The sequence below is a fragment of the Pogona vitticeps genome, chromosome 9 (assembly GCF_051106095.1).
Source record: "Pogona vitticeps strain Pit_001003342236 chromosome 9, PviZW2.1, whole genome shotgun sequence".
NCBI lineage: Eukaryota > Metazoa > Chordata > Lepidosauria > Squamata > Agamidae > Pogona > Pogona vitticeps.
In genome coordinates, this window is record NC_135791.1 from 21,872,573 (window position 1) to 21,884,965 (window position 12,393).

Sequence of the window (12,393 nt, forward strand, 5' to 3'; positions counted from 1 at the left end):
TCGCCTGGCAGGAGTTTCCTGTAGGTGTTCCGTGGGAGTTACTTCAGAGTAAGTGCAACAAAGACGGCCGGGTCATACCCGATCCCTGCCACCCATGCAGGCAAAGCCATGCAGACGCCTGACACGTGTCAGAGCAAACCCGAACCCATGTCCCCCTCCCCACCTCAGTTGCCCTCCCTGGGTGGGTCGGGAAAGTTGCCGTTTGCCAAGAGGAGGCGGAGAAAACCCGCACCGACTGTGGCGCCGGGGAACGCGCCTCCCCAAGCACCCACCCGCGCGCGGGGCGCGTTCAGACGTTCTCCTGAACCCGCGTGTTCTTGCTGATCAAGAAGGTCATCTCGCCGGCTGGGTAAAAACTCCTGGCCGGCTTCTTGGGCCCATCCTAGGGCCGTCCTTCCTGCCATCGACACGCAGGCAGGATTTGGCGTGGGAAGCAGCCCCGGACCCGCCTGCGCGCGGCGTGCGCGGGTCTGTGCGCGGCTGTCAGCGATGCGCACGGAGTTCTTCTCCCCGAACTAGCCTCTGCGGTTTAGTTTGCTATTAACTCCTCGTCCCCACCCCATCCGGAGTGACTCCGGGCGGCCAGGCAGGCAGGCGCCTCCCCGCCTCGGAGAGAAAAAGGTGGGCTGGCTGCTGGAGGAGGCGAGGAAGGTAGAGGGACGGAGTTGGGGGGTGCGGGCCTGAAAAGGAGAGGTAGGGAGGTTGGGGGGCTGCCCCAGTGAATTTTCCTCTCCTTTTTTTGCTCCATCAGGCGGTGAACTCAGCACCCCCCCCCACCCCCAGCTGTTGACATAACTCCGTGTTGGATTTCCTGCCTTCTGCCCTTGAAGGACAAACAAGGAAGTTCAGGGGGAAGGAAAGCTTATCAGGAGCCGAGCAGAGTAGCTAACAAGACAAGGCGGAGAGATGGCGCAGTTTGGTCTGCCCCCAGGATTGTGTCTCCTCGCTCTTGGCCTGACTCTGGCCGCTCCGCTCACCTGGGCAGGTAAGTCGGATGCTTCCTCCCAACTACCTGGGTCTCCCCTTTGCCTGTCACCCTGGGCTGCTTTTCTTCCTGGGTCGCCTTCTCTCCAAACTGGCCTGGTCCGTGCGCTGTTCGTTTGGATAAGACCACCGTGCCAAGGTGCGCTTAGGGTGTCTCAAGGGCCTGAATGCCATCGTGGGAGGTAAAGATCCTGGAAGGAGTTATGGTGAAACTTATTTTCCCACCAAGGGGGAAAAATAATAATAAAATCTGCTGCCATCACTCAGAACAGACCCGGAGTGGGCAAGGCTAACTTTTGAGTGGCAGTGGCCAGAATTCATGAGCCAGCTTTGGGGAGTTGTCATCCCAAAAACATAATTTTTGTGCAAGTTCTGGGCAGAGAATATCGGGCTCCATAGGCCGTTTGGTTTGATCTTAATCCGAGGCAGCTTCCTGCATTCTTTGATCACAGCAGGCGGCTGTGCTGCAATTTTAGCAAAGTTTTTCACAACCCGTTTCTCCAGCTTGTCTTGCCAGGGTTTGGATTGTGTCGAAGGGCACAGGTGGGAAGAATCCGGGAAGGTGTCTTTTTCATCCTCACGAAGGCGTAATCCTGTTTCTGTGTGGGGAGACCTGTTAGGCTGGCAGATCTTATAGAACAAAGGAAAAAGAGAGAGTCGGTTTAAAATGGAGTTGGTCGTTTGCTGAAAGGCAGCGTTTTTACAACCCGGGGACTTGGAAATTCAGGAGTTTCCTCAGCTCCGTTCCATCTGTAGACATAAAATCACCGGATGGGCTGAAGCAAAGTCTCCCAGCCTCAGACCCCACCATGGAGTAGACAAGAGTTACAAACTAGGACTCGGGAGTCTCGGGTTCGAATCCCCGCTCAGCTTCAGAAGCTCAAAGAGGCTGGAAGTGGCACAACTACAACTTCAATATCTTACCTTTCAGTGGGTTCTGATTTGGGGCACACACACACACACACACACACACAAAATGTCAGCTAGCTTACAAAGTTTGTGTGACAATCACAATTGGATAATGTCTGCGGAGTCCGGGCACTGAGGGTTGAATCTAGTTGGTAGTTGAAATAACAGGATTTACGTAGATATCCGCTCACTGTTCATCGGTCAGTTTAATGGGTCAGTTCTAGTTAGGACCAGCAATGGGATCTAAAAGAGATTCTGGGGGTCAAGCCTGTCAGAACGCTTTGACTTTCGGTCTCCCTCGTAGACAGGAGAGCTACGAGTTCAAGGCCCCCCTTGCCTGTGTTTCTCAAACTGGGCTGAGCAAAGTCACATGTAAGAGGCTCTGTATTCGAGTCCCCATTCCCACCCACCACCGCAACCAGGTCATGGCTAGAATTTAAGGCAGCCTCTCCCAACTCGGCCGGGGAGGATGGAGTTTGTAATCCATCTCCAACGAGGGGGACCAAGTTGAGGAAATATCATTTATGGGAGAGGGGCAGGCGCACCGACGTTTATAGGCACACAACAAAATAAGTCATTTGTTAAAAAAAAAGCGGGGGAGATGCATAAAATGGAAGGGAGCTGGGAACATCCAGGTGCAAATCATGAAAGTACTGTAATTGGTAAAATTGCATTACAGTACTAAGCATTACTAATCACTATTGTTTTGAATTGTTTTAAACTGTTTTAGTTTACATTGTTTAATGGAACCCGCCCCGAGTAGACTTTGTCTAAAAGGGCGGGATAGAAATCAAATAAATAAATAAATAAATAAATAAATAAATAAATAAATAAATAAATAAATAAATAAATAAATAAATAAATAAATTTTAAAAAATTGATCTTTCCAAGTGCTTTCCAAACCTCCAATTTCAGGGTCGCCCATCATCCGTCTCATTGACCAGGGAGGCCCCCTTATCGAAGGCAGCAATGTTGTTCTGGAGTGTCTGTCTGAGGAGGGTGGCGAGGATTTAAGTGGCTTCACTTTCCAGAAATACAGCAAGGTAAGAAGCGCTCTCCTACTCCCGGGGGGTCGTGAGGGGGCACTGCCTGCCAGCCTCACCGGTGGGCGAGCTTGATCCAAAGGGGGCGCGGGGGAGGCGTTGCCAAATACGTATATAGGGTGCCGAAAAGGTACTGGGCGGTACAACCTATAGCTGGTGGGGCAGCTCAGTGGTTTTAGATAGAGTTTGGGAGTTCAATTCCTCACAGTGCCTCCTGAGATGGGAGGCAACTTATGTGGCCTAGGGAAAACTGCACAGTCCCAGGCGGTCCTCAGAAGAAGAGGATGGTAAATCTGTGTCTTCTCCCTAGAAAACCCCGGAAATGGTTTCCATAAGTTATAAAGAACTTCACAACGCAGAATTATCAGTAGTACAACCCTGTAAAGTCTCTGGAGACTTTAACGATCATTCCTGAATCGGAGCAATATGCGAGAGGTCCTCACCTTGGATCTTGGGAAAGATATGTTAAAAATACAGTAGGGCCCTGCTATTCATGGGGGAATCGGTTCCAAGCTCCCCAAACAGATGTGGAAAAACACATAAATGCTATATATTTGATACTCTGGCTCCCTCTCGTAGCCAGTTCTGGGAATTACACCCTGGAAATACATATTGTTATATTTAGTATTCTCAGCCAGCAGATAAGTGAATCAGCGGATATTGATTCTGCAGGGGGGGGGGGTTAATTGTAACAATGTTACCTTACATAATTAAGGCTATAGTGACAATCTTCCTGCAAAAAAACATGGCCATTTGTAACATTGTTTTTTTTTCTGCGTAATAAGTAATGCCGACTAATTTTTCACTTGCTCTGTGGAGGCGGAATCAGTTGGGGGTGTGGAGTTCATTTAGAAGATGAGGTTTGTTTTCCGGATTTTGGACCAAGCTATGAAAGTTTTTTTTGTGTTGTTTACTGGGATGAAGTGGGGTGATATAACCAACCAATTACCTTTTTAAAAAGTAACTTTCTAAGTTCTGGACAGCCTTGATATTGCAGCTGGTCAAAATTCTATTAGCTATGCCCACTGCTGTAAGGCACTTGGTACAGATTTCCCGGATAAGCTCCTAAGAAGCTGGTGTTGGCATTTGATGTTATATGACTCGCTGTCCAACAGCAAATGCTCACACTCGCTTCTTAACATGCAGCAATCTTCCAACATGATTGGCGTCGGTTGCATTATGCTGGTGTAAATACTCAACAGGATTTTGGACTATGTCCGGATACAGAAGGCAGTAGAAAAAAATACAAGCAAAAGAGGGTTTTCTATCCCGGGTTTCATGCACACAGACACCCAAGATATCTTATTGTACCCTTTCCAGTTGGCATTGCAGGTGGGCAACAGCGGGCCATATCCTGCAATGGGTGATGAAAAAAGGGAGTTGTGTTTTTTTGTCTCCATTCCTCAGTGGCTCCATTCCTGGATCACTTTGAATGAAGCTACCGAACTGCGCTGTTGGTTCTATGATGTCGCTGTGAGCCATGATGATGGACGCCTCCTGTTGACCATCAACGATGTGCAGTCCTGGCACACTGGGCTTTATCGCTGTGCCAGTTCCAACTCCACTGATAACGCCTCTTTCTCCAATGAGCTGGACCTGCAAACGGAATGTACGTTAGTTTTTCACCCGCTCGCCACTAGAGGCTGATAGAGAGGAAATAATGTACATGAGGACTAGGAGCTTGTAACAGAAAAGCTGTCTAGCATGGGTTGGGTTACCTGGTAACCCAAGAACCCAATTTTTGGGCCAGAGGTCAAGAATTAGACTGGGAAAAAAATCAGCCTGTGTAGCCTTGAACAAGCCAACTAATCTCAGATCTGGCTAATCCGGAAGAGAGGATTGAGAAAGTCTATCCCTGTATCAGGCAATAGAAGATGTAGGCTAAAAAGATGAGGAACACTAAAACAGAGATTTAACGTGGATTTATATAAATAAATCATACATCATGTTTACTAAGGATGGAGTGGTATAACTGGAAAGAAAATCTCCAGTAAATAATGTTGATTTTTTGTCCTGCAGTAATAATAATGCTGGCTGGATAGCACAGTGAGCTGGGGAGGAGCTAGAGGTTGGGGGTTCAATTCCTGACGGTGCCTCCAAAAAGAAGAGCTAGCCTGGGTAGCCTTGGGCAAGCTGCACAGTCCTGGGGCTCCCCCTAGAGGAACAGAAGGGTAAACCACTTCTGAGTTCTGGAAAACTGGGAGGGGGGGGAAGAGGCCAGAACTGATTTGATAGCATAGGATTATAATTAGTAATCTTAGAATAATAATAAACATTTAGCAGCAGATCCACCTCATTTGTGTCCTGTGCTATCCATGAAAGAAACAGGTTAATAAATAATGGAAGAAAATTAGTTTGGAGCAACAGCAGCGAGTCGGTTTCTCGTCCTGACCACCTGAACCCCATGTATTTAAAATTAAGGAGTGGGGTTCCATTTAGGTGTGAGCTTCACCATCTGTTTTTTTTTAAATCAAACAGCATTCAGCTTTCTTTGACATCATTTTGAACCCATAAAATATTTCTAATTTTCTGGGTTTGACCGATGATCGTGGTGTCCGTGAACGCATGATAGAGTATAGGTTGATACCGTGGACCTGCCCAATTTCGCTGCAGATTGGGTGCGTGCCTTCTGCCAGCGTCGATCCTGATGGAACTCTTAAAAGACAGCCGCTCCGTCGCAATAATCTGCATTTTCCTGCACACCCTGCCAGGCTGCAGATAATTGCATACATATTGAATGCCAGCCCTTTGAGCAGGGTTTGCTCTGTCAGGAATGAGGAAGGGCTACCTTCTGCTCCCATAATTTGAACTTCTAAAGTTTCTCCCGAACCAGTGGTCGCTCGATGGGATGGATTTCAAGTCCCATGCTACCTCAGCCGGAATAGTAAGTGATGGGAACTGTAGTGCAGTGCATCTGGAAAACATTCAGGAGGTGGTGGTTTGAAGCTTTTCTTGGGAGCCATCTCTGCTACAGATTTAAACAGGTTGCCTCATGATTTCCTCTTCCCTGCGCATCGTGGGAGCTGTAGTTCACTGGGTGGTGTTTGCAGCACGAAACCCAGTCCTCACGATTGTGGAAAGGGCAGAGTTGATAATGAAGCGAGTTCAAAAACTACATATATTTGTCACATACAGTTGCCTTTAGCTTCCAAGGCAGGATTTCATTGCCAAAAATTAGGGGATGGCATGGATACAGTACATATTCTTTCTCTCTCTTTCCTCAGATCTGCGTAGTGTCTACCTCAGCCAGGCCAATACCTGGTGCGGGACAGTCGGGAATTCCATCACCATACTTGCAGGCAAAAATCTGGAGCTCCGGTGCTTAGCAGATGCCTCACAGCCCCCACTTTACGAGTGGACCCGAGAGGTAAGAGGGTGAGAGGGAAGGACAGAGTCTGGGGAAATTAGTTTGTTTTGGACTACAACTCCCAGGATCCCCTGCCAGCCGGGCCAAAGAATTCACGTGTCGAAGCTCTAGGAAAAGAAAAGAGAGTCCATCATGAAGTAGATGGCCTCGTGTCCTTCACATTTCTGTTTAATATAGCAATACATGGCTCTTAGCTGCTGGGACTTGAGATTTTACCTCAAAGGTGCAAACTGTCCACATATTTTTTTTTCATTAGTGCTACGCTAACTGTTTGCCCATTTTTTAAAAGAGCAAAGCTAGTTCTTTTGTAAGGGAAGATGCTTCCTGGTTAGAGTTGGGCATGTGCTGCCAGTTCGGCGGTTCGTTCTGGTTCGTTTATCAGCCGAACAAGTGTTTGGCCCTTCCCAGCCCTGCCTCCTCCAGCGGGCGCCCACTCAGAGCTTCCCTGCCCTTCCTCCTCTGGATGCTGCCCCTTAGTGGGCGCCTGCTGGAGGAGGCGGGGAAGTGCTGAAACCTATTTGGGCGATCAATGAACATGAGCCGCTGAACCGGTGGGTTGTTCCACATCTCTACTCATCTCTATGTTTCTCATTCACTCTTAGGGTTGTTCTGATTTTTTTAAAACTGAAATAATGTTTCTGATGTCGTCTTCTAGGCTTGTCCCAAAGCCATTTTCATCTCTTCTTGTTTTACTTACAATCTCTTAACCTGGCTGAGAGATAAAATCATGCTAAAATGATGCGGGGAGGGGCAGAAGAGTTGGAAGAAAAAGATGGCTAAATGGGGAAAAGAGTTAATTACTCCATTTTGATTCTCTTGATTCACTCTTGAAGGCCCCTCCCTCCCCAATCAGTTTTGTGACACAAATACACATTTCTGAGGGTGGCGGAGAGCCACGTCGGCTGCCTGAAGGTCACTGGAGGAAAGGCGGAATATAGATGTGATGATAAATACCTGAAATAAAGTCAGTCACGTTGCCTAGCATTCAGTAACGGAAATTACCTAAACTTTACCCAGCTCTAGCAGATCCCCTGCTATACAACAGATCACACTACAGGTTGTGCAGCCAGTCTCGCAACCAGCGCGAGACCGGGCATACGACGGAGAACCTGCAAGAGCGCTTACGTGACAGCACTTCTGCAGTCCATAGTGCAACAGGATACTAGCGGTTCAGTTTAAACATGTTACAACTAGGATTTAGACTTATGCTTTTTCCACATTGACCTCTGCCGTCACAAGCCTGTTGGCTCCTTGTGTTGCAACCCTGGAACTAGGTCCAGGAGTAGAAGCTGCTTCCGGCGAAGGCTTGCCTTTAAAACCTGGCATTCTAACAGCTCTTCTCTCCCACGACGTCAGGGGGAAGACTGGATCGTGGCGTCTGATGCCTTAACTCTCACCAAGGTGACCCGAGAGCAAGAGGGGACTTACGTTTGCCAGGCCCAGCACCCCACTTTGCCCCAGCTGTCCAAGAACAAATCGATCCACCTCTTTGTGGAGGGGAGCAAGCGCGCATTTACTTTTGGTGAGAACCCTTTGCAGGCACCCTCCGACTCCGCTCTGCCTGAGTCTGGACGGCAAAGCCTGGGCACTGAAAGAAACCGCACAGGACTCCCTTTTTGGCTTTCGCCCGGGAGCCCCTCCCCACACCTGGGACCCCTTTCCTGCTTTGGCCCTACAACCGCTTTCTGCCATTACAAATAACGCTGTTAATGTTTGCATGAAAGTCAACCTCTGTGTGTTTGTGACGGAGAAAGGGGGAGTGTGTCCATGAGTGTGCATGTGTGTTGCTGCCCTCTTCTGGAAGAAGTAGTGTAATGATGTTTAGCTGTGTTGGACTCTGCCCCATGATATAGGTTAACACCTTGTCAGATTAGAGGATGCGCTCCTTACTTTTTAGAAGAAGTGCTCTCTGGAGTGTCGAAAGACATTGGGCGTAGCAAGTGAATTTCCTCACCCACGTACCTTGCATTTAGCGTGCGCCGTTCTGTGATTGGTCATTGGCAGTAAACGCTGGCTTAATTTACAAGCCTGCTTGCTGGAAACATAATCTCTGAAGAAATCCTATTTGTGGGGGGCGAAGGAACAGGTTAATCACTGGAAATCCGTATCTGTTTGCATTCTCCTTCATGTCCGGTTTGACCCTTTGCTTTCAACCGGTGCCTTCCAGATTCTGTGATGTCCCTTAGCACTCCAATGCTGGCCCTGGTGGTGGCTTTGCCGGCCGTGCTGCTGGTGTTGGTGATCATGGTCATTGCCTTCGTGATCCCGCGTCGCCGGGCCAAGAAGAAAGCAGCCCAGTGAGTGCCTTGGTCTTGGTGGGAAGGGGGGGGCCGTGGCATAAGGATGTGGCGGAGGCGAGAAGCATTCCTTTTTGGGAAGGGGGACTGAAACTCCCAGAATCCCCAGCCAGGAGCTGGAAGTTCTGGAACTTGCAATAATAGTAATAAAAATACTTCTAAGATCCCTGATTTGGGTTTTTTGATGTTAGGTCAGCTCATTGAACTAGATGGGCTGCAATTTCTCTTTTCAAATCTCAAAATCTGAAACGGTAGTCTGTGTAAGCGATTTTGCCTAAAAAGCAGAGGGTTTTCTCCAGATATAACATCCATTCTTGCTCTTTATTCAAGGCTGTCCATAAGCATTTATTTTCAATTGGTTCATGTGATGCAGTAATGTATACATTACGGAAACAGCGACGTCTACGTTGGCTCGGGCATGTCGTGAGAATGGCTGATGGTGGGATTGCAAAAGATCTCCTGTATGGAGAATTAGTGCAGGGAAATCGCCCCAGAGGGAGACCACAGCTGCGATACAAGGACAGTTGCAAGCGGGATCTGAAGGCCTTAGGAATGGACCTCAACAGATGGGAAACCTTGACCTCTGAGTGTTCAGCCTGGAGGCAGACAATGCATCATGGCCTCTCCCAATTTGAAGAGACCCTTGTTCAGCAGGCCGAGGCAAAGAGGCAGCCCTGAAATCAGCAAAATCAGGGAGCTGGACAGGGTACAGATTGTATTTGTCTTCAGTGTGGATGGGATGGTCATTCTCGAATTGGCCTTCTCAGCCACGCTAGACGCTGTTCGAAGCCCTCCATACAGAGCATGTTACCATAGTCTCTCGAGGATGTCTAATGAGAAATGTGATGTGTGGATAAAGTCTAGTATATCACCCCGTATATTTTATTCCCCTATACCCAGACACTTGGCTAATTTAAATCCAGTATTTTTTAGTTCCTGCATTGATCAGGTAATGGGGGGGCGGGGAATAAAATAAACCCTGAATAGTATTCACACCTCTCTCTCTCTTTCTCTCTCTCCCTCTCTCTGCAGGGAAGACGCCGGCCAGCGCACCCCTATCTACAAAGGCAGCCTGGACTCTGTGCCTTCGGTCGTGGCCGACACGCACCCCCTCGTGATGTAAGGAGGGGAAATAGGTCAATAGAGTTACAGGGGACGGGAACCCATTTCTTTCTCCTTTCTGTTTTGTTTTCGTGGTTCCCCAGTCCAAGAGGGAGAAGACTTGGCCTTTCCTGAACGTTTCCGAATTCAGAATTCTCACAGAACCTCTACGAGTAGATAGAGCACTCCATCTAGGGTGACTGAGGCTCTTATATTGACTCTTCCTTGAAAGCCTGTGGTAACTTCCATGTGTAAATTACATCTCCACATGATGCCTTTATTAGACCAGCGAAAACACATGTACACGCTGGCATCCACCCAATGGATGTTTGGTTCACAGCCTCTTCCTCAGGATGTCTTGTCACCTTCGATGAAGGGGTCGTGACCCTGCCAGCTTTGCACACCATTTTCTCTCTCTTAAAAAAAAAAAAGTTTGGGCTAATAAAGGTGTCCTGTTTATACCGAATTGGGATCTTTGCTTTCTGGTTCTTGGTCAAAATGGCTGCTTCTGCGTTCTCCGATGTAATGAATATATATATTCTACCCCATATAGTTCCATATGGCTAATGCAGCCAGAGTTTTCAAGGAACTCAGAAGCTGGTTCTCTCCTTGTTGGGGGCCAAAAGCCACCAGGATAATTCCCCTGAGGATGCTTTCTGTTTCCTCGGGGTGTTTGCTCCATCTTAGTTAGCATCAGACAATGGTGCCCTACCGGAAGTGAGCATTTACATTGTCTTCTCCCAGAACTGTTGGAAAAAAAATATATTCAGAAATATTCCCACAACCTGAGACACAATTTCCATTACAGGAAAGGGCATGGGGGGGGAAGGTTCGACAGCATCCTGTGTTCAAATTACCCTTTAGGGCTAATAATTAATGCAACAACAGAAAGCAGGTAGGAGTTGCCATATCATTTCTGGTCTTCTCATGTATTTCCTGAGCATACACACACACAAACACAAACACACACCCCAAGTAGGTAGTATATGCTTAGGGCTATGGACATGAAGCACTCTTTTTCCCTGGTGTTGAGCAGGAGCAAAGACTTACCATGCTACCAATGACCTGCACAAAAGAAATAAGGGGATTGGACCCCCATGAATCAGATCCACTTGCTTTTTGTTGGCCGGTGGGGGTGGGCAGAATCCGCCTGCCGAAATATTCGTCTCATTTTGCGCCACGTTCGGGGCTGCTGCTGTACGATAACCTTTCCCCGTCAACCTTCCTGGTTCTCCAGAACTATTAAGGATGCCGAAGGGCTTCTATTTTTGAACGTTTGTATTGGGTCACACAAAGATGGGGGCACAGTAGGTGATGCCGTCGCAAACACCCGCCCCTGCGCGCCTGCACCCTTATTTGGGAACACCTTGAGGAGAGCCGAGAGAGGGATTTAGATCTTTAGACCAAAAGGCCGAGTTTGGGGAAGTCGCATTTTGGGTGAACATGAGCCAGTCCACGTTTCTTTGGGCTTAAAAGGCAGCCTGGCAGTGGCTCAAAACAGCACAGGGCCCTATATCCTTTCAAAAACCATAATGTTGTTGTCAGAACCATGGTTCAGAGCAGGAGAGCAGTTTCACTTCGCCATTTTTTCCGTTTTTTCCCCGGTTGTGGGATGACCAGTGGGAAGACACCAGAGCACCTCTTGCAGGTGTGATGATGAATCTTTTCCCTTCTTCTCCCTGTTCCCATGAAATGGATTTCTTTTTTATTTTTTAAACAACTTCAGGATCCAGCTTCTTCTGCCTGCAGGATGATAGAGCAACCTCCGTTGTACAGTGATGGGTTTCTTGTGTGTATATAAGTTGGGAAGTGTTCGTTGCTTTATTTTATTTTTTTAAAATGGGAAGATGGGGTTCTTGGGGAATGACAGTGAGCTTGTCGGTATGTGTATGTGAATCCTCTTCCAGTGAGTTAGCCATTTACATGCCTTTCTCCACTTCCCTTTGCAAGGCTGAAATAATGTTCTTCTGGCCTTTTGCTTTTTTGGCCTCTGCATTTCATGAAAGCTGTATCAACCCTTTTCTATTCAAACTGATGCTGTCTTTTGGGCTCCATGTGCTGTCAGGCAAAGGCTGAAGGCCGAGCACAGAACCCCCACATGTTCTGATGCTTTGCAGGAATTTAAAAATAAATGAAAAACCTTTATTCCCTCTGGTGTGTTTTTCTCTCTCTTTCTCTGTGTGTGTGTTTGGTAGCAGAAGACAACTGGCAGTAAAACAAGAACATCCTGCAAAGTTTGCAACCAGTACGTGGAACATCCCTTTTGTTAAAAGGGTGAACCTTTTCCCTTCTGAAATCCTAAAAGAATACAAGGGAGACGGTCCCCCCCCCCATGATTCTTAAGTTGCTGTCATCGCTGCAATCCCCACTTGTGCTTTTGTATTGGTCAAATGCTCTTCAACTGTATTTTAACCCTCCCGATGCAGAATTCCTAAATCATAAGTCCAGCCCTCATGCCAGAAAAGACCCTAAGGATTCTTAGGCTGCCTCCCTCCCACTGCAAAGCCCTTGAAATCATCGACAGCTACCACTCCTGTGGCTTTGTGTTGTTCTTGGGAATGCAGTCCGGTGGCATGGGCTCTCTCTCTGAGGCCTCCCTAGGGCCGAGCTGCTCCGGGAATCCTGCACCAAAACTCAGACCCGCTTTCTGCAGCTCCTGGACTCGCTGTAAGGCTAGGGAGCAGCGAAAAGA

General features: G+C 47.9%; 1 protein-coding gene across 3 annotated transcripts; it reads left to right on the forward strand.

Annotated features, from left to right (window-relative positions):
* The first annotated feature begins 480 nt into the window (after positions 1–480).
* LOC110090687 (cell surface glycoprotein MUC18) lies at positions 481–11,846 on the forward strand. 3 transcript variants are annotated; one of them, XM_072980361.2, is made up of 8 exons: positions 481–621; positions 752–985; positions 2,809–2,936; positions 4,344–4,545; positions 6,161–6,303; positions 7,660–7,825; positions 8,471–8,600; positions 9,633–11,846. In XM_072980361.2, exons 2-8 carry the CDS (start codon positions 907–909, stop codon positions 9,721–9,723), a joined length of 939 nt encoding a protein of 312 aa, XP_072836462.2. In that variant the 5' UTR covers positions 481–621; positions 752–906; the 3' UTR covers positions 9,724–11,846. The 3 variants fall into 3 exon arrangements, with proteins under 3 accessions (XP_072836462.2, XP_072836463.2, XP_078236443.1); XM_072980362.2 differs by having other exon boundaries at positions 494–651; XM_078380317.1 differs by having other exon boundaries at positions 494–985.
* The last annotated feature ends 547 nt before the right edge of the window (positions 11,847–12,393 follow it).